Source organism: Oncorhynchus masou, chromosome 17, assembly GCF_036934945.1.
Source record: "Oncorhynchus masou masou isolate Uvic2021 chromosome 17, UVic_Omas_1.1, whole genome shotgun sequence".
In the NCBI taxonomy this organism is placed as follows: Eukaryota; Metazoa; Chordata; class Actinopteri; order Salmoniformes; family Salmonidae; genus Oncorhynchus; species Oncorhynchus masou.
Genome location: NC_088228.1, coordinates 24,741,258 through 24,762,318, shown reverse-complemented (window position 1 = coordinate 24,762,318; position 21,061 = coordinate 24,741,258). Strand labels below are relative to the sequence as shown.

Here is a 21,061-nt window from a genome sequence, read left to right as displayed (position 1 = left end):
AAGGGCTGCGTTTCATGTAAGCTTACCCTGGCGTGACGTTTTGATAACCATGTAAATCTCTTTAGGACAAGGTGACTTTTACCAATATATTTTCCTGCATTTACCCCCCCAAAAATGAAATGCTAATTAGCTACTAATGAGTAGTTCATAAAAAACTACACATGCCTTGATCTGGACGAGACTGCTGAATTGAAGCAAAGGTAAGAATCTCTGGATTAACTATCTAATGGTAGTTAAATCTAGTAATGAATAAATTTGCAATTCTGTTAACTGTCTTGCGCAAGTTTTAAATTGACATATGACCTGTTACCAAAGGTGTCAGCTAGATATGAAGTGCAGGGATTTAAACTAGTAGAAGAAAGGTGCTTTATGAAGTGATTGTTTATTGACATTCGTTAACAGTACTATGCTCGAATTGAAAGTGCAGCCTGAGAATTACTGCATGTGAGCTCCACATACAGGAAATAGTGGGGATTGACAGTGAAACATGTAGACCTGTGAGAGGGTTTCTGAGAACTAAAGAATTGTCATAAAACGTTCACTAGCAGCAAACAATCTCTGTAGGAAACATATAATGTAAGATTTTCTAAATAAGCAACAGATTGTTTGACAATCAAATTGCTTGTTCTTCACCACATGAAATGTGCATAGCATTAGACACATTTTCAACAGTAACTTAAAACAGTCTGATACTTATACTGTACGTACTGAACAAAAACAGTGTGGACAATCCGTTAAGAAAATACATGAATAACACCAATCTTGTACTGCATATGACATTTTATCATTTCAAAATGCTTTGACAATATTACATTTCATGTATAAACTTGATCTTACAGCCTTCCAATTTCATAATAGCAACTATAAATGCACTCACTGTACATTTCGAAATCTCAATTGTCCAAGGAAAGTGACAAGATTTTAACAATAACATAGGTCATGTAAGTACAGTAGTAGTGTTCAATATCAGTTTCTGGTGTCTCTTCTAATATCAAACAACAATAACAATGAACATGAAGATAGCACATACACAATTATTCAATTGGTCTGCAATCAACTCAGTTATAGGCCTACTTATGCCTGACAGTGGCATTTTGTCATATACAGTGTTTATGTTAAGGCATGGCATTTGCAGACCACAACAGCTGTCCTATCCTATAATGATAAAGTCGCTATAGGTTATGTGCATTAAATGACAACATGAGTGTAAATTAATAAAACAACCATGTCTGTCCTAAATGGATGTGGCATGGTAACCTAGAACTGACCAAAGACACACCAACATGACTTTAGTTTTAAGTCCATTACATTTTCATGTCACAGCATGTATGACTGTGGCCAAGGTTTGACATACAGGCATAGACTGAAACAAAATCAAACTCTGCTATAACACAAGTGCGGTAACAAGTCAACAGCATTGTAATCTACTGTTGTTTTTTTTTGTTCAGCCAGAACTATAGTGTATAATAATTCCAAGTAGTGTTACATTAAAAAATATAATAGATTTTTGTTCAAATAGTGGCATACATATATTTAAGGTGAACTTACTGTGTCAACTCCTCAGTAGTGCAACAAATATTCAGGAAGAATAAGATCCAGTACAATCTAAACACAATAACTGCAATTTTACTTTAATTGTTCTCTCTTGGTTTGCCTCAGTGTTTGAATATACATTTACACAATGCAATATGTCCAGTTGTGTGTTCCATGCTTGAAAAAATTATATAAAAACCTGGCAAAATATTTAAACACTTCCTTCCAAAATAATCTGTCTACCATGTACAATGAAACGCAACAATCTTGTGACGATGAAACATTCATAATATCCTGACTCAAGTGTGTTAAAACAAGAGATGACACACCTCATGTAAACATCAAATGCTTCTCAAGGTCAAAGAGGGGGAAAATAAGTGTTGTTTTCACATGGAGCACATCAGGGAAAAATTAGGATCAGACGTTGTTTAAGGGGGTTTCTTCACCTCGTTTCACTCTAATTACCTATAGTAAAACTGTTTTGTGTTCGTTTCCCAATCAACTTCAAGGTTTACGTCAATTACACACGTGTTTTTAGCGATAAAACATAGTTTTGATTTAATTTTATAGTATAACAACTTCAATATCATTAGAATCCTCGAACAGTCAGATCTTGCAACACTATTGAATCTCTCCTGATACATCACAATGTTCACAAAATCTTGGTAAAAACTTAGGGCAATTAAGAACTTGAGAGATGTTGATGACCCAGTACTTTGCTGATGTCCTATCCTGGGATAATCCCAGTGGCAGCAGTATTTGAAGTGGAATTGCCAACGTCATGAGATAATGTTGGTTGTAGTGGTTCACGCGACAGTATTTGAGGCATTTCTCTCCCTCTGATAATACAAGTTGAGGCATTTCTTCTAGTGATAATGTTGGTTGTGGTTGGTGATGTGACGATGTTTGCTGAGGATGTTGGTGCAAGGTGCACTGTGAGAGAGGGACTAGACTATTCATTGGCGTGTGTGATGTGTTGAGTCAAGGCCCTGAGTGCTGTTATAGGCTGAGCAAATAAGAGCTATTGCACACAGCTTGGTGCCTTAATGCAAACAAAGGTACATTGTTACATGTGAGTAATGCATGTGGTGGTGCTTGGCTTTTCCTTTTGCTTGTATACTGTACATAAGATTGTTAAAAAAGAGAAATGTACAGTCCTCTGGCTGTTGTATTGAAATGTACAGTATAAAGGGAGTGTTTTGTAGAGTTCACAGTCCTGAGGCACAGGATCTTGATTGCTTAGCAAATGGCACCCTATTCCCTTCATAATGCAGTACTTTTGACCAGAGCTCTATGGTCCCTGGTCAAAGGTTATGCACTATATAGGGAATAAGGTGCAATTTGGGATGCACAACTTCTCTCTCCTTCACTCAAGGCCAAAAGTACTGGTTTCCTCCACAGCGATCAGCAGTTTCTCATAGAGCATGGTGTAGGAGGGGTATGGTGGGAGATCCAGCCGGTTGAAGCATGTGTGTGCCCTGGAAGATATAGACCATGCATCAGAGCAGACAACCAATTCAACAAATACTATGCAGGGGTTTGGAGGATAACAGCATAGGACAATCTGAATCTATACCTGTAATAGCAGGAGGCAATGGTAGAAATTATTGTCTAGGTCCACTCTACTTTGGGTAGAGAGCTTATATTACCTTGGAAGAGCAGTAATCTTGCCCCACTTCTCGATACAGAAGCGTCGGAGGCCGTTACTGCCCCGTAGCGCAGTGAAGCCCTCGTAGGGAACACTGGAGGTGCCAGTCACAAACTGCAGCAGACGCAGCCTCTGCTCATTGTTGAAGCGCTCCACGGCCCCCCAGAACCACCGGATCACTATGTGGCTGTCATGGTAGCCTGCGATGCAGAAGGACAATAGGGCATGCCAAAGACTGGGTACAGGGGTTGGTAGCTTGGTTCCATATCAGATGTGATGTGCGGTAGCCAACTCCTTTATTGTTGACATGCCGTAGAAGAGTTGGCTACAGCACATACAGTATAGAAACCAGGCAACAGGGATGATGGTTCAACAAGGGACTGTGGCGTCCCATAGAAAGAAAGAAAAACATGTCAAATATGGCTGGGAGTTGCCAGGGACCTCACAATATAATCTAATCATGATACTTAGGTGCAGAAACAATATTTAAATAAAACATCTCCCTCTTTCCTTCAATTTTCCCTATCTTTGGTTATGTTACCCTGGCCATTGCTTTTGCAGCCTTTTTTCCAATTGCAAGTTTTGGCACATTCATTCCAGCAACCAATGATCATTGGCTATTGAAAGGCTTTGAAGCCACCGGTTGATCATACTGGCTATAGCCACGGGAAGTAGGGGAGCTGAGGGTTAACAATAAAAATATAATATACAAATAACTAAAAACAATTGTGCACTAGACCTTTATTACTCGTAGGAGCAGAGAGAAATACTTGTCAGCAGAGCGGGGAAAAAATACCTCCCCATCTAACAATTGAATGTGCCCTTTACATCACATGGGCAGTGGTGGATTGGCCGTCGGGAGCCCCGGGACATTTCCCGGTGGCCTGAGGGTCGTTTTGGCCTGCCGTGAATAGTCAACTTGACCAGCGACAATATAGCAAGCAGGAATGAGTTGACTGAGAATCCACGCATCAGGGGTGACTCTCACTCTCTCGCTGCAGTGTCCCCGCGCCAAATATTACATTAGCTTTCTCCGCGACGCACATAGCAACCGTCTACATGCTTCTCTACGGATAGCATTTTAGACAAGTCGCATGGCGAAATGGATGGTCAGAAAAGGAAAGGTGGAGCAGAGAGGGAGAGAATAAAAAAGAGAAAGGCCCTTGCCACAGATGCTGCAAAATAAGCGACATGTTCACCAGTAAGCGACCAGACCAGGTCAGTCAAAAACACTAGCTAATACTGACACACACACACACTACACTCAGCATGGCTAACTAAGTAGCCTAACTAATAATAGTGACACAACGGCCGGTAGGCTAAACAGTTTGCACGTCTTACGTCTTTGTGGAGAAATTATATCATAGCAATGAGGGCAACATAGCGATCATAATGTCATTGAAGGCAATATGTTTCAACTAGTAAAAAATAGTAAACCTAGACTATGGACTTGCCAGCATTCCGTCATGACTTATGCCACATAAGCTTGGGAAAGTGCACATACACTGTACTGTGAAACAGGCTACAGTAACGTAACCATGATGCATCCATGAATGTAACACAGTAGCCTATGTGACACAACACAGGCAATGGCAAAGATCACTGGCGCCATTAGAACCAGCATGACAACATACTACAATAATAAACAGCTCTGGGAAAAATGAAGAGACCACTCTTAATTTTTCCCAGAGCTGTATTAATGTAGCCTACTGATACACTAATGATAGTGAGTATGATGTGAGTATTTTCTTTGCAAAGGTGAAGAAGGAAGCAGCAGCACTAGAGGTGCAACTGGAGATGGTGGTCAGTTAAGTCAGACTCTGAGCAGGAACTTTCAGGTACAACTGAAGAGCACAAACCTAAACATGTAGGCTATGATTTTAGATTAATATGTGCTTTATTTATGAGATTATAAGTAGGACTGTAATCGGGGGGGGGGGGGGTACAATGATAGAGAGAGAACTGAAAATCCATTTGATTATTTTGACTTGTTTTTTCAGTACCACCCAAAACAAACCACTCAGTCATTTCCAATGTATTCCACTCCAAAGATGGCACAAACAGAAAATGTATGACATACAATGAAGTAACTCACTCCTTGTTCTGCTCAGTATGTCTTGCATTTGCAAAATAGTGCAAAATAGTGATAGTGCATTTGTCAAAGGAGGCATGCAGGCCTGGAAACATGCCCACCAGAGAGTACAGGAACATGAGAGAAGCAAGACCCATAAAGAAAGTACAGAAGCCTTTTCCTCAGAGCCGGCAAAGCAGACATCTGTACCTTTCTGAGTGTTGAGCAAATGTCAGTTCAGCGAGACCAGGTCAGAAAGAGGTGGCAGGTCATGGAACGTGTGATTGATGTAGTTAAAGTTATTGGTAAATGTGGGCTTAGCTACAGAGGACACAGACACGAAGCTGCATATAACTTGGCCGTCAATCATGGCAAGTTTCTTGAGCCTTTATATTTGCTAAGAAAATATGACGTCTGCCTACAAGAGCCTGTTAGTGATTGCATCGAGAAGAGCAAGAATCAGATGGGAAGTAAAGAGGGTCCTTGGTAACTATGATGTCCAAAACAACAGGCAATAAAGTAATTGAAGTCATCAGAATGTTGATTCAGCAGACAATTGCTGTTGAAGTGAGAAAGACAGGGATGTTCTCAATACAAAATGGACACAACACAGGATTTAACATCCAAAGACCAGTGTGCAGTAGTTCTGCGATATGTCCACGAGAGACTCATTGCGGTCATTTTACTGGGAGTCATCGACTGGACAGTACTTTGTGGACCTTGTGAAACAGACCCTTGAAGATGGACATAGATATCAAACAGTGTGTTGGTAATGCAACAGACGGAGCAGCTAATATGAAGGGACAATACAGGGGCTTCTCTGCTTTGCTCACAGGAGAGTCTCCCAACCAAGTACTCATATGGTGTTACTCACATGTCCTCAACCTTGAGCTATTTGACACCACTGGGGTTGTTGTGGCCAGTGAATCCCTTTTCTCACTACTGAATGACATTGCAGTGTTCGTTCGAGATTCCTACAAGCACATGAAGCTATGGGAGGAAAACAGTGAGGACAGGAGACACAGAAGGCTTGATGTAATTGGTGAAACACGCTGGTGGACCAAAGACGAGGCCTTGAGGAAAGTATTTGGAAGCTTTGCAAAGCCTGACCGTGCACTTTACACGGATGTGGTCATCACTATGGAAAGAATTGAAAAGGATGTGGCCATAAAACCGGCTATCCGAAGCAAGGCCCAAGGGCACAAGGATGCTCTCCTAAATTATGAAACCATACTTAAAAAAATATATATATTATTTAACCTTTATTTTACTAGGCAAGTCGGTTAAGAACAAATTCTTATTTACAATGACTGCCTAGGAACAGTGTGTTAACTGCCTTGTTCAGGGGGAGAACAACATTTTTTTCCTTGTCAGCTCAGGGATTCATTATGTCAACCTTTCAGTTCCTGGACCAACGCTCTAACCACTAGGCTACCTGCCGCCCCTACTTACAGCTGAGGTTTTTCTCCTGATTTTTGAGCAGGATAGGCATGGATATCGTAACCGCACAGCACATGGTGACGGGAACAGAGGATAACCTGAGAAAGTGTGCCCGAGACTGAGGGTGTGAAGAGGGCAGCAGACGACTTTGTTGATTGGGCCAATGGCATTCTGGAGGAGCAGCAGGACTGTGATGCCGAAGCCCAGACTGCTCTCCCAGAGACGAGAAAAAAAAAGGAACCAGGTGAGTTGGCAGAACACGAGCCCATTGCTAATGCAGACATGGATTACAAAATCAAGATCCACAATGTCGTACTGGACACTGTTGAAGAAAGTATCCACTGCCGTTATGCAGCAAATACAGTGCTGTGTGCAGATGTCTCCTGCATGAATCCTGAAGCATTTTCCTGAGATCAGAGAAAAGGGCCTTCCAAAGACGGCCATCAAGGAGTTCAGCAAATTCTTCTTGGAATTTGATGAAAATGCCACTGTTGCGGCATTGCAGTCTGAACTGATCAGCCTTGCACAACAGTGGGGAAGACTGAAACAGTCAGCATTGGAGGAGTACAACACCAGGACTGCCGCCGCCAGTGATGATCAGGGGAAGGCTTTTGGATCCTGATGAAAGTGTGGAGTTGGTGAGCAGAATTTGTTCCTCATGTAAAAACTGCCCGATACACTATCTTTTCCTGTCTCTACAATCTGCTCACGGATGCGTATCACATAATCTGGTTTGGGCTACAAGTTCCTCCTCACGCTATCCATCACTCAGGTGGCTAGTGAGAGGACCTTCTCCACCCTGAAATTTGTGAAGAACTGCCTAAGAACCTCCCTCACTCAAGAAAACCTTGACGCGTTCCTTTTGATGGCAACAGAGAAGGAGATTCTTATGGGACTTGACAAAGATGACATCATTGACAAGATGGCAGAGAGCAGTGAGTTATCGTGCCGTCTACTGGTTTACTAGGGATATTACTTACTGGTTACTTTTGTACAGAGGCATGTTTTTTTGGACTTTTGTATAATACTTGCAGTTATGTAGCCAATGTTCAATTTCATTGACTTGGTGTATAGACGTTTATTTTTGTGCTGTTTGTTTCATGGACACCAGTGAGTGAACATTGTAATCTACATTTTCTTGTTGAGAAATGCTTTTTCGACTTTTGTATTATAATGACTTACATTGTTGTAGCTTATGTTCAAGTTCAGTGAATGTGTGTGTGTGTGTGTGAAGTTTTGATATGCTTGAATCTAAAGATAATCGCTTGAGCTAACTCTATGTATCTCATCCTCTTTAAAAGGTGTAGGCTCATTGTTTTGTGTGTCGAGCCTTGTACATTTGAATGTGCTACAATATGATTGGTGTATTCCTAGTGAGTTTGAGGGTGCTCCAATAGCCATAGCATACCTTGAAAACTCAGTGTTCAGATAGGCTACATGTTGGTCAGTCCCAAATGTTTGTATTTTCTAATGTGGATAACTTCTTTCCAGATGAACATAGTGGCCAAATGTATAACTAGTTTGGTACCCGTTACATCAACAAATAGGGTTAGCCTACAAAATTAGAGGTCTGGTGGTTTGCGTGAACAGGGTGGCCTGGGATGGAGTCAAATTCCCGGCCTGAATTATTGTTTCAGTCCGCCCCTGCACATGGGTGCCATGGTCGTGGATACATTGCCTTTAAAAACATGTTCGTACACACGTTAACCGTAGTCCTAGACGAAAACACATGTTTGTAGATTCTCCATTTGGTAATGTTCAGTAATGTGCTCCATTGAAGTCTGCTCACCTCCTCTATACTCTGTGTTGTTCCTCCAGTCATTGAGGTCTATCTCAGCTGTCCCAGCGATGACCAGCTCCAACTCTCTGGCATCAAACACTGACACCAGCCGGGAATCCACCACCTTGAGAAATATATCCAAAACATAGAACAATTAAAAACGATGTAGGAGTATTTAGACACAATGCTCCTGTCATTCACTTGGTGACTTCATTTGGTAGTCATGTTCTATTGCATTCTAAGAAACTTGAAGAAATCATATTTGAAGTGCAAAGTGAAATCCCTCTGAAAGCATAGACAGGCTGCAAAAAAAAAAAAATTAGACATATTGGGGAAAATCATGCCATGGCCATTGACTGTTGCCCTGAGAGTGTTTACTGTACCTCATAGAAGCCCCTGACCAGTGCCTCTGTCTGCTTGACCACTCCTCTCTCCACCCTCCATTTCACCATGCGGTCAATGTACTCCTTCTTATTCTTCTCTGTCACATTAATGTTGGCCCCTCCAGACTTCAGCTCTCTCTCTGTTACCTACCCGCAAATAGAGCAATATCCATGTTACAATACAGACATGCCTTACAATGTGAAGGTACACTACATGACCAAATGTACAGTGCCTTGCGAAAGGATTCGGCCCCCTTGAACTTTGCAACCTTTTGCCACATTTCAGGCTTCAAACATAAAGATATAAAACTGTATTTTTTGTGAAGAATCAACAACAAGTGGGACACAATCATGAAGTGGAACGACATTTATTGGATATTTTAAACTTTTTTAACAAATCAAAAACTGAAAAATTGGGCGTGCAAAATTATTCAGCCCCCTTAAGTTAATACTTTGTAGCGCCACCTTTTGCTGCGATTACAGCTGTAAGTCGCTTGGGGTATGTCTATATCAGTTTTGCACATCGAGAGACTGACATTTTTTCCCATTCCTCCTTGCAAAACAGCTCGAGCTCAGTGAGGTTGGATGGAGAGCATTTGTGAACAGCAGTTTTCAGTTCTTTCCACAGATTCTCGATTGGATTCAGGTCAGGACTTTGACTTGGCCATTCTAACACCTGGATATGTTTATTTTTGAACCATTCCATTGTAGATTTTGCTTTATGTTTTGGATCATTGTCTTGTTGGAAGACAAATCTCCGTCCCAGTCTCAGGTCTTTTGCAGACTCCATCAGGTTTTCTTCCAGAATGGTCCTGTATTTGGCTCCATCCATCTTCCCATTAATTTTAACCATATTCCCTGTCCCTGCTGAAGAAAAGCAGGCCCAAACCATGATGTTGCCACCACCAGACCTCAGAAGAAAAAGATTGTAGACCTCCACAATTCTGGTTCATACTTGGGAGCAATTTCCAAATGCCTGAAGGTACCATGTTCATCTGTACAAACAATAGTATGCAACGATAAACGCCATAGGACCACGCAGCCGTCATGCCGCTCAGTAAGGAGACGTGTTCTGTCTCCTAGAGACGAATGTACTTTGGTGCGGAAAGTGTAAATCAATCCCAGAACAACAGCAAAGGACCTTGTGAAGATTCTGGCGGAAACTGGTACAACAGTATCTATGTCCACAATCAAACGAGTCCTATATTGACATAACCTGAAAGGCCGCTCAGCAAGGAAAAAGCTACTGCTCCAAACCGCCATAAAAAAACCCCAGACTAGAGTTTGCAACTGCACATGGGGACAAATATTGTACTTTTTTAAGAAATGTCCTCTGGTCTGATGACACAAAAATAGAACTGTTTGGCCATAATGACCATCGTTCTGTTTGGAGGAAAAAGGGGGAGGCTTGCAAGCCGAAGAACACCATCCCAACTGTGAAGCAAGGGGGTGGCAGCATCATGTTGTGGGGGTGCTTTGCTGCAGGAGGGACTGGTGCACTCCACAAAATATATTGCATCATTAGGCAGGAAAATTATGTGGATATATTGAAGCAACATCTCAAGACATCAGTCAGGAAGTTAGCTTGGTCGCAAATGGGTCTTCCAAATGGACAATGACCCCAAGTATACTTCCAAAGTTGTAGCAAAATGGCCTAAAGAGAACAATGTCAAGGTATTGGAATGGCCATCACAAAGCCCTGACCTCAATCCTATAGAAAATGTGTGGGCAGAACTGAAAAAGCTTGTGTGAGCAAGGAGGCCTACAAACCGGACTCCGTTACACCAGCTTTGTCAGGAGGAATGGGCCCAAATGATTCACCCAACTTCACCCAACTTATTGTGGGAAGCTTGTAGGAGGCTAACCAAAAATTTTGCCCCAAGTTAAAGAATTTAAAGGCAATGCTACCAAATACTAATTGAGTGTATGTAAACTTCTGACACACTGGGAATGTGACAAAAGAAATAAAAGCTGAAATAAATCACTCTCTCTAATATTATGCTGACATTTCACATTCTTAAAATAAAGTGGTGATCCGAACTGACCTAAAACTGGGAATATTTACTGGGATTAAATGTCAGGAATTGTGAAACTGAGTTTAAATGTATTTGGCTAAGGTGTATGTAAACTTCCGACTTCAACTGTATACAGGATGCTACCCTCCACAGCACAACCTTCACTCCAGATCAAAACTCCAAACGTACAGCCTAATTTTGGACAGAACAGATATAACTTCAGTTAGCACTGATGCGTGAAGTGGAATGTGTCAAATCCTTTGAGCCCAACACATGGCAGGAGTCTCACAGACTACCCTTCCTAAATCCAGAGGTCTTGAAGCACCCCCCTGCTTTTCAGGACTATCCACCGGCATTTTCTACAAGAAATCTGCCTCCAGAAATAAAGCTTCTCCCAAGGGAGTGTGACTCCTACTCCCACTGCCTGCTGCACTGCTGCTTGGATTCCACCTGGCGATCTGTTCACTTTCTGCCCTGGCTTGTCTCCCCCTGTCTGCTACAGGTACCCCCACCACACTCCCCCCTCTATACCGAGCTTTCACTCGCCTCAGCACACAGGCACTGTTGGGGCGAGTGACTCTGAACTTACAATGACTAGCCCGAGTTATTTATTTTTCTCGTGCATTTTGCTATGTGCCTCATGACTCCTGCATGCTTTGTTGACTATGAACTTTCTTGTTTACCCTACCGTGGGACAGAGTGTTTGTTCCAACACTCGGGACTCTGACTCTCTATTGGTTGCATAGACTTTTGGCCCCCCATCCTATTCTAACCACCTCTCTCCGGCTATTTGTTACCAGATTAAATTGCTGTATAATATGATCCTGTTGCCATCTAATGCTCATTCAAATGTCATAAATCAACACTGCAGAGTTCTCCCTGTCTTATGCTGTGCCTTGATTGTATTACTGTTGATGATATCTGGAAAAGTGCATGTACAGCCTGGCCCATCTACTGTTGCTAGCCCCAATTCTGACTTGTTTCACTGATATCTGCTTTCGTAAAAGCCTGGGTTTTCTGCACGTTAACACTAGAAGCTTATTACCTAAAATGGATCAATTGAAAGTAGAGGTCGACCGATTAATCGGAATGGCCGATTTAATTAGGGCTGATTTCAAGTTTTCATAACAATCGGAAATCGGTATTTTTGGGCACTGATTTATTTTTTTTTTTTAATTAATGTATTCCTTTATTTAACTAGGCAAATCAGTTAAGAACACATTCTTATTTTCAATGACTGCCTAGGAACGGTGGGTTAACTGCCTCGTTCAGGGGCGGAACGACACATTTTCACCTTGTCAGCTCAGGGGATCCAATCTTGCAACCTTACAGTTAACTAGTCCAATGCAATAACGACCTGCCTCTCTCGTTGCACTCCACAAGGACACTGCCTGTTACGCGAATGCAGTAAGCCAAGGTAAGTTGATAGTTAGCATTAAACTTATCTTATAAAAAATTATCAATCATAATCACTAGTTAACTACACATGGTTGATGATATTACTAAATATTATCTAGCGTGTCCTGCGTTGCATATAATGTGACTGAGCATACAAGTATCTAAGTATCTGACTGAGTGGTGATAGGCAGAAGCAGGCGCGTAAACATTCATTCAAACAGCACTTTCGTGAGTTTTGCCAGCAACTCGTCATTGTGTGTCAAGCATTGCGCTGTTTATGACTTCAAGCCTATTGACTCCCGAGATGAGGCTGGTGTAACCGAAATGAAATGGCTAGCTAGTTAGCGTGCGCTAATAGCGTTTCAAACGTCACTCGCTCTGAGCCTTCTAGTAGTTGTTCCCCTTGCTCTGCATGGGTAACACTGCTTCGATGGTGGCTGTTGTCATTGTGTTGCTGGTTTGAGCCCAGGGAGGAGCGAGGAGAGGGACGGAAGCTATACTGTTACTGGCAATACTAAAGTGCCTATAAGAACATCCAATAGTCAAAGGTTAATGAAATACAAATGGTATAGAGGGAAATATTCCTATAATAACTACAACCTAAAACTTCTTACCTGCGAATATTGAAGACTCATGTTAAAAGCAACCACCAGCTTTCATATGTTCTCATGTTCTGAGCAACGAACTGAAACGTTAGCTTTCTTACATAGCACATATTGCACTTTTACTTTCTTCTCCAACACTTTGTTTTTGCATTATTTAAATCAAATTGAACATGTTTCATTATTTACTTGAGGCTAAATTCATTTTATTGATGTATTATGTTAAGTTAAAATGAGTGTTCATTCAGTATTGTTGTAATTGTCATTATTACAAATAAATAAATAAAAACCAGCCGATTTAATCGGTATCGGCTTTGTTGGTCCTCCAATACTCGGTATCGGCATTGAAAAATCATAATCGGTCGACCTCTAATTGAAAGTGTGGTTTCACAGCTCCAATCCAGATGTGTTGATCATTATTTGAGAGGTGGTTAAGGAAGAGTGTTTTGAATACTGATGTCAACCTTTCTGGCTATAACCTTTTTCGGGAAGACAGATCTTCCTAAGGTGGGGGAGTGGCAATCTTTACCAAGGATCACCTTCAGTGCTCGGTTGTCTCCACTTAGTCTGTTCCCAAACAATTTGATTTGCTGGTTTTAAGCATTAAACTTTCAAATAGCTCTTCGTTGACTGTTGAAGGGTTTTCTTCATCCTCCATCAGCACCGGCCTGTACCCTACCTGCCCTAAGCTCTCTCCTGGCCCCTAAATTCTTTCTGAATTTGTCCTGCTACAGTAGGTGACCTAAACTGGGACATGCTTAAACTACCTGACCAAGTCCTAAAGCAATGGGACTCCCTAAATCTTTCTCAGATTATTACCAATCCCACAAGGTATGACTCCAAACACCCAGAAAAGGCTACTCTCCTCAATGTTCAAACACCTCAATGGTGTTTTCTGTAATGACCTTTGTGAAAACTGTTTAACAGCCTGTGTTCGTAATGGCTGCTCAGTGAAATGTCCTGTCCTGATTTGTCATAGACGCTTGCTAAAAAACTTTGTGACCTGGCCTCTGTAAATTGGTAAAGAATCAGCTTGATCCCCTCTGTCAAAGAAGCTTGGACATTCTTTTTTGATATCTTCAGTGATATTGTTATCAAACACGCCCCCGTAAAGAAAATTAGAAATAGGTTCAGCCCCTGGTTCGACCGTGATCTTGCAGAGTTACTCCACCTCAAGAATTCCATTTGCGAAAGGCTCGGCACACGCATACTCAGGCTGTCTGGCTCTCGTTCAGGCAAATGAGAAATAAGTGCACTCAGACTATCCGGAAGGCCAAAGTTATTTACTTAAAGGAGCAGTTCTCTCTCTGTCGGTGTAACCCCAAGAAGTTCTGGAAAACGGTTAATGACCTGGAGAATAAACCCTCCTCCTCACAGCTACCCATGTCCCTTAAAGTTGATGTGGTTGTTACTGACAAGAAGCACATGGCTGAGCTCTTTAATAAGGATCTCCTTTAGCACCTCAGACTCAGTGACTGCCTGCAGGGAGAACATTTGTTGCGGGCAGGGGGAAAAGAGGGAGGAGCATCAGGGATAGTCGCATTAGAAGGGGTGAGGGATGAGGAAATGTTGGACAGGCAAGAAGGCATGGCTGTGTCAAATAGGAATCCTGACTTAATGAAGTAGTGATTAAATCTTCTTCGGGATAGGGGGCAGCATTTTCACTTTTGGATAAATAGCGTGCCCAAATTCAGCTTCCTGCTACTCATCACCAGAATATAAGATATGCATATTATTAGTAGATTTGGATAGACAGCACTCTAAAACTGTTTTGAATCATGTCTGTGAGTATAACAGAACTTATGTAGCAGGTAAAACCCCGAGGACAAACCTTTTAGATTTTTTTTCTTGAGGTCACTGTCTATTCAATGAGATTTCATTTGGAAACCAGAATTCGAAGGGACTTGTTTGCAGTTCCTACCGCTTCCACTGGATGTCACCAGTTTTTAGAAATTGGTTGAGGTTATTCCTTTGTGTAATGAAGTACGGCCATCTTGAAGAAGTGTCACGTTATGTGTACTGTTTGATAGTTGCGCAAGACTAGAAGGCATGCTTGAGTTTGTTGTCTTCCTGTATTGAACACAGATAGTCCTGTCTTCAATTTGATCGATTATTAACGTTTAAAAATACCTAAAGTTGTATTACAAAAGTAGTTTGAAATGTTTTAGCAAAGTTTACAGGTAACTTTTTAGATATTTTGTAGTGACGTTGTGCAAATTGGAAGCTGTGTTTTTTCTGGATCAAACGCGCCAAATAAATGGCCAATTTGGATATATATTGACGGAATTAATCGAAGAAAAGGACCATTTGTGATGTTTATGGCTAAAGTTAAATCTAGACATGGTTTGCAAAACTAACCCTGATTGAGATGACCATGCTAGATTATGGAGAAGTAATTTATAGATCGACAGGTAAGGGTGCTCTCGAGCGGCTAGATGTTCTTTACCATTCGGCCATAAGATTTGCTACCAATGCTCCTTTATAGGAGACATCACTGCACTCTATACTCTTCTGTAAACTGGTCATCTCTGTATATCTGTTGCAAGACCCACTCGTTGTTGCTTATTTATAAAACCCTCTTAGGCCTCACTCCCCCCTATCTGAGATATCTACTGCAGCCCTCATCCTCCACATACAACACCCGTTCTGCCAGTCACATTCTGTTAAGTCCCCGTAGCACACGTCCCTGGGTCGCTCGTCTTTTCAGTTCGCTGCAGCTAGTGACTGGAATGAGCTGCAACAAACACTCAAACTGGACAGTTTTATCTCAATCGCTTCATTCAAAGACTCAATCATGGACACTCTTACCGACAGTTGTGGCTGTGTTGCGTGATGTATTGTTGCCTGTACCTTCTACCCCTTTGTGCTGTTGTCTGTGCCCAACAATGTTTTTACCCTGTTTTGTGCTGCTGCCATGTTATGCTGCTGCCATGTTGTGTTGTCTTCTTAGGTCTCTCTTTATGTAGTGTTGTTGTCTCTCTTGTCGTGATGTGTGTTTTGTCCTATATTTTTTTATTTGTAATCTCAGCCTCCATCCCCGCAGGAGGCCTTTTGGTAGGCCATCATTGTAAATAAGAATTATTTCTTAATTGACTTGCTTAGTTAAATAAAGGTTAATGTTGAGCAATTAGGTCTGGCTCGCAGTCTGTGTTCCAATTCATCCCAAAGGTGTTCGATGGAGTTAAGTTCAGAGCTCTGTGCAGGCCAGTCAAGTTTTTCCACACCAAAATCGACAAGCCATTTCTGTATGGACTTCATTTTGTTCATGGGGGCATTGTCATGCTGAAACAGAAAAGGGCCTTATCCAAACTGTTCCACAAAGTTAGATGCACAGAATCGTCTAGAATGTCATTGTATCCTGTAGCATTACGATTTCCTTTCACTGGAACTAAGGGCCCTAGCCCGAACAGCCCCAGACAATTATTCCTCATCCACCAAACTTTACAGTGGGCACTATGCATTATGGCAGGTATCGTTCTCCTGGCATCCGCCAAACCCAGATTAGTCTGTCAGCCTGCCAGCTGGTGAAGAGTGATTCATCACTCCAGAGAACACATTTCCATTGCTCCAGAGTCCAATGGCAGCGAGCTTTACACAACTCCAGACAACGCTTGTCATTGCGCATGGTGATCTTAGGCTTGTGTGCGGCTCCTCGGCCATGGAAACCCATTTCATGAAGCTCCCAACGAACAGTTATTTTACTGACATTGCTTCCAGAGGTAGTTTGGAACACAGTAGTAAGTGTAGCAACTGTGGCCAGACCATTTTTAAGAGCTACGCGCTTCAGCACTCGGCAGTCCCGTTCTGTGAGCTTGTGTGGCCTACCACTTAATGGCTGATCCGTTGTTGCTCCTAGACCTTTCCACTTCACAATAACAGCCCTTACAGTTGACTTGTTGAAAAGGTGTCATCCTATGAAGATGCCATGTTGAAAGTCACTGAGCTCTTCAGGAAGGCCATTCTACTGCCAAAGTTTGTTTATGGAGATTGCATGGTGCTCGATTTTATACACTTTTCAGCAACGGGTGTGGCGGAAATAGCTGAATCAACTAATTTGAGGTAGTGTCCACATACTTATATATATCTCTATTAGTGTATATACTGAAAGATATACACTGATCATGAGGATAATTTCGCAGTAAAATAACATCTTATACTTTAGCTTGCTTTGGGTTTATGTTTAGACACTATGCATTTCTTATCATCGAGGACACCACCGGAGGTTGCTGAGGGGAGGACTGCTCATAATCATAGCTTGAACGGAGCGAATGGAATGGCATCAAACACATGGAAACCATGTTTGATGTATTTAATACCATTCCACTCATTCCGCTTCAGCCATTACGACAAGCCCGTCTTCCCCAATTAAGGTGCCACCAACCTCCTGTGGAGGACACACACATACCTGTCCGAAGACTTCCTCATTCACAGTGAAGGTAAGGTCCAGCATGTCTGTGATGTCATTGTCTTTCATCCACTGTAGACTCTGATGGAACTCCTCGTCTAGGTATTCCAGATCACTCAGGTCAGTGGCTCTGCACAGGTAAACATATTTATCTCACACATGAACTGCTTTGGGATTCGCTATGTATTACAGCACAAAGCAACCCACTGCCTTAAAGTCAATCAAGGGGAGTAACTCCTTCACTAGCCCGAGGTGCATTTTATTTGTGTTTAATTGTAAAAAAAAATGCTGATTGTGTCTGTAGCCCATTATCATCCTATCTGGGGAGACTTGTCATTAGTGCTCACGCTAGTAAGTCACTCAATCTGGTGTTAAGCCTCAAACTTCTTTGGACATTTATGCCAGACTGCACACTAATCCAATATGGATAATTTTTCTTTGTTGTTAACTTCACTAGGGTAGGGGGCAGCATTTGAAATTTTGGATGAAAAGCGTGCCCAAATTAAACTGCCTGCTACTCAGGCCCAAAAGATAAGATATGCATATGATTAGTAGATCTGGATAGAAAAGACTCTAAAGTTTTCAAAACTGTTAAAATAATGTCTGTGGGTATAACAGAACTGATATGGCAGGTGAAAACCTGAGGAAAATCCAACCAGAAGGTACTATTATTTTGAAAGGCTGTTTTTACATTGAAAGCCTATCCACCATACAAAGACTTAGGACCCAGTTCATGAGCTCTGTGTCTTCCTTTACATGTCGCCAGTCTTTAGGCATTGTTTCAGGCTTTTCTTCTGAAAAATTAGGGACATAGAGCACTTTCAATGAGAGGCCAGTGGAAATTTCCATTCATCAGCCATGCGCCCTGATCGGGAACGTGCCTTTCTTGTTTCTCCTTTCCTATTGACAAAGCTTTTGTCCGGTTGAAATATTATTGATTATTTATGACAAAAACAACCGGAGGATTGATTTTAAACATCGGTTGGCATGTTTCTATAACTTTATTGAACTTAAAAAAATAAAACAACTTCTGGAATTAGTGCATGCATCTTTTACTGGCTTACTGGACAAAACACGCAAACAGAAAGGAGGTATTTGGTCATAAAGAGGGACATTATTGAACAAAACAAACATTTATTGTCTAACATGGAGACCTGGGAGTGCCACCAGATGAAGGTCATCAAAGGTAAGTGATTACTTTTAATGCTATTTCTGACTTTTGTAAACACTCTCCTTGGCTGGAAAATGGCTGTATGGATTTCTGTGGCTAGGTGCAGACCTAACATAATCGCAAAGTGTGCTTTTGCCGTAAAAGCGTTTTTGAAATCTGACACAGCGGTTGTGTTAAGAAGAAGTTGATCTATATTACCATGAATAACGCTTGTATAGTTTAGCAATCTTTATGATGAGTATTTCTGTAATTTGATGTGGCTCTCTGCACTTTCACCGGATGTTTGTTTGAGACTACGCATTTCTGACCATAACGCGCCAATGTAAACTGAGATTTTTGTATATAAATATGTAACATGAAGTCCTATGAGTGTCATCTGATGAAGATCATCAAAGGTTAGTGATTAATTTTACCTCTATTTCTGCTTTTTGTGACTCCTCTCTTTGGCTGGAAAAATGGCTGTTTTTCTGACTAGGCACTGACCTAACAATCGTTTGGTGTGCTTTCATCGTAAAGCCTTTTTGAAATCGGACACTGTGGTGGGATTAACAACAAGTTTATATTTAAAATGGTGTAAAATACTTGTATGTTTGAGGAATTTTAATTATGGGATTTCTGTTGATTTAAATTTGGTGCTCTGCAATTTCACTGGCTGTTGTTGAGGTGGGACGCTTAGCGTCCTACTTGTACCAGAGAGGTTAACGTGGCAGAGAATTTTTTTCTGTACAGAAGAATTGTAAATGCCAACATCGAGAGACAGAGACACTCACAGTCGGAGGAGAGCCTTGTAGAAGGGCCGTGTGAAGAAGGCATCCAGGAGATACTGGTGGATCAACACCAGTCCCAAAATACGCCCACTAAACCGGAACCTGCACACAAACACACACAGACAGGTCTCACACACAACTTCAAAATCTTCAATATAGAAATGCTACCAAAAATAATTTACAGAAACTCATTAAAAATAAAATCAATGATTCACCAAATTACATTTTTGAAAGAAGCAATGTTTTTTAAGCATATGTTTTCATTCTCCTCCATTTACACTGTATGATGTTAACGGTCAGGATTTATTTCCTAATAGTAATGTAAAATTAACACATTTACAGAAAGACCTGTGTGAAGGACAACTTACAGAAGAAGAACTTTGAGGCAATTAAAACATTTCAGTCTGAAAAAACACCAGGGCTTGATGGTATACCAGCAGAGGTACAGTGCCTTGCGAAAGTATTCGGCCCCCTTGAACTTTGCAACCTTTTGCCACATTTCAGGCTTCAAACATAAAGATATAAAACTGTATTTTTTTGTGAAGAATCAACAACAAGTGGGACACAATCATGAAGTGGAACGACATTTATTGGATATTTCAAAAAAAAATTAACAATCAAAAACTGAAAAAATGGGCATGCAAAATTATTCAGTCCCCTTAAGTTAATACTTTGTAGCGCCACAGTTTTATATCTTTATGCTTGAAGCCTGAAATGTGGCAAAAGGTCGCAAAGTTCAAGGGGGCCGAATACTTTCACAAGGCACTGTATATCAGACCTTTTTTGATGTACTCAAATATCCATTAACATGTTTTAATTACTCCTATAAAAATGGTAGACTTTCAGGTACTCAACGATGACGGATTTCATTACTACTAAAAAAGGACCCAGGTGGTAAGTATAAAGATCTAGACCATTTTAAGAAACTGGAGGCCTCTTACACTTCAATGTTGTGATGTGAAAATCCTGGCAAAATACATAGCACATAGAATAAAAAAATGTTTTACCAGATATTGTTAATCCTGACCAGACAGGTTTTCTACATGGACGATATATTGGAGATAATATACAACAATTACTTGAAACAATTGAATATTATGAAACATCAAAGATACCAGGCATGGTCTTCAGAGCAGATTTTGAAAAGGCATTTGATAAAGTATAACTAGAATTTATATATAAATGCCTGGATTACTTTAATTTCGGTGAATCTCTTATATAATGGGTTAAAGTTATGTACAGCCACCCCAGATGTAAAATAGTAAATAATGGTTTCTTCTCAGAAAGTATTGAGCAATTAAGAGGAGTAAAACAAGGCTGCCCGTCGTTTCCATATCAATTTATTATGGCCATTGAAATATTAGCTATTACAATTAGATTGAAGAAGAACATCAAGGGGTTAAGAATCCAGGACATAAAAACAAATGTCAATGTATGCCAACGACTCAAGTTGGTTTCTTAAGTCCGCAATCTTGATCTCTGCACAGTCTCATGGAAGATCTTAATCACTTTTCTAGTCTCCCTGGACTAAAACCTAATTATGACAAGTGTACCATATTATGTATTGGATCATTAAAAAAGTATTTACACTACCTTGTAGGTCACCAATAAAATGGGCAGATGGTGAAGTAGACATACTTGGTATTCACATCTCAAAAAAGATAAAAGAACTGACAAATCTCATTCAATAGAAAGTTAGCAAAAATAGATAAGATTCTGTAACCATGGAGAGGTAAATACTTGTCTATTTAAAAATCACATTGATTAACTCTTTGGTCCTATCACAGCCTACTCCAGACGACTCGTTTTTTAAATCATATGAGCAAAAAATATTTAATTTTCTTTGGA

The 21,061-nt window shown here is 40.9% G+C and overlaps 1 protein-coding gene across 1 annotated transcript in view; it reads right to left on the bottom strand.

Annotated features, from left to right (window-relative positions):
* Positions 1 to 382: 382 nt before the first annotated feature.
* The window catches only part of LOC135558752 (E3 ubiquitin-protein ligase HECW1-like), a 52,904-nt gene continuing 32,225 nt past the window's right edge, over positions 383 to 21,061 (bottom strand). Inside the window, exons 23-28 of the mRNA XM_064992841.1 lie at positions 19,217 to 19,315; positions 17,276 to 17,405; positions 8,856 to 9,002; positions 8,482 to 8,596; positions 3,183 to 3,381; positions 383 to 3,011 (exon numbers count right to left, since the gene is read on the bottom strand). Coding sequence (XP_064848913.1) covers positions 2,900 to 3,011; positions 3,183 to 3,381; positions 8,482 to 8,596; positions 8,856 to 9,002; positions 17,276 to 17,405; positions 19,217 to 19,315 — 802 coding nt within the window. The 3' untranslated portion in view covers positions 383 to 2,899. The remainder of the gene's footprint in view (positions 3,012 to 3,182; positions 3,382 to 8,481; positions 8,597 to 8,855; positions 9,003 to 17,275; positions 17,406 to 19,216; positions 19,316 to 21,061) is intronic.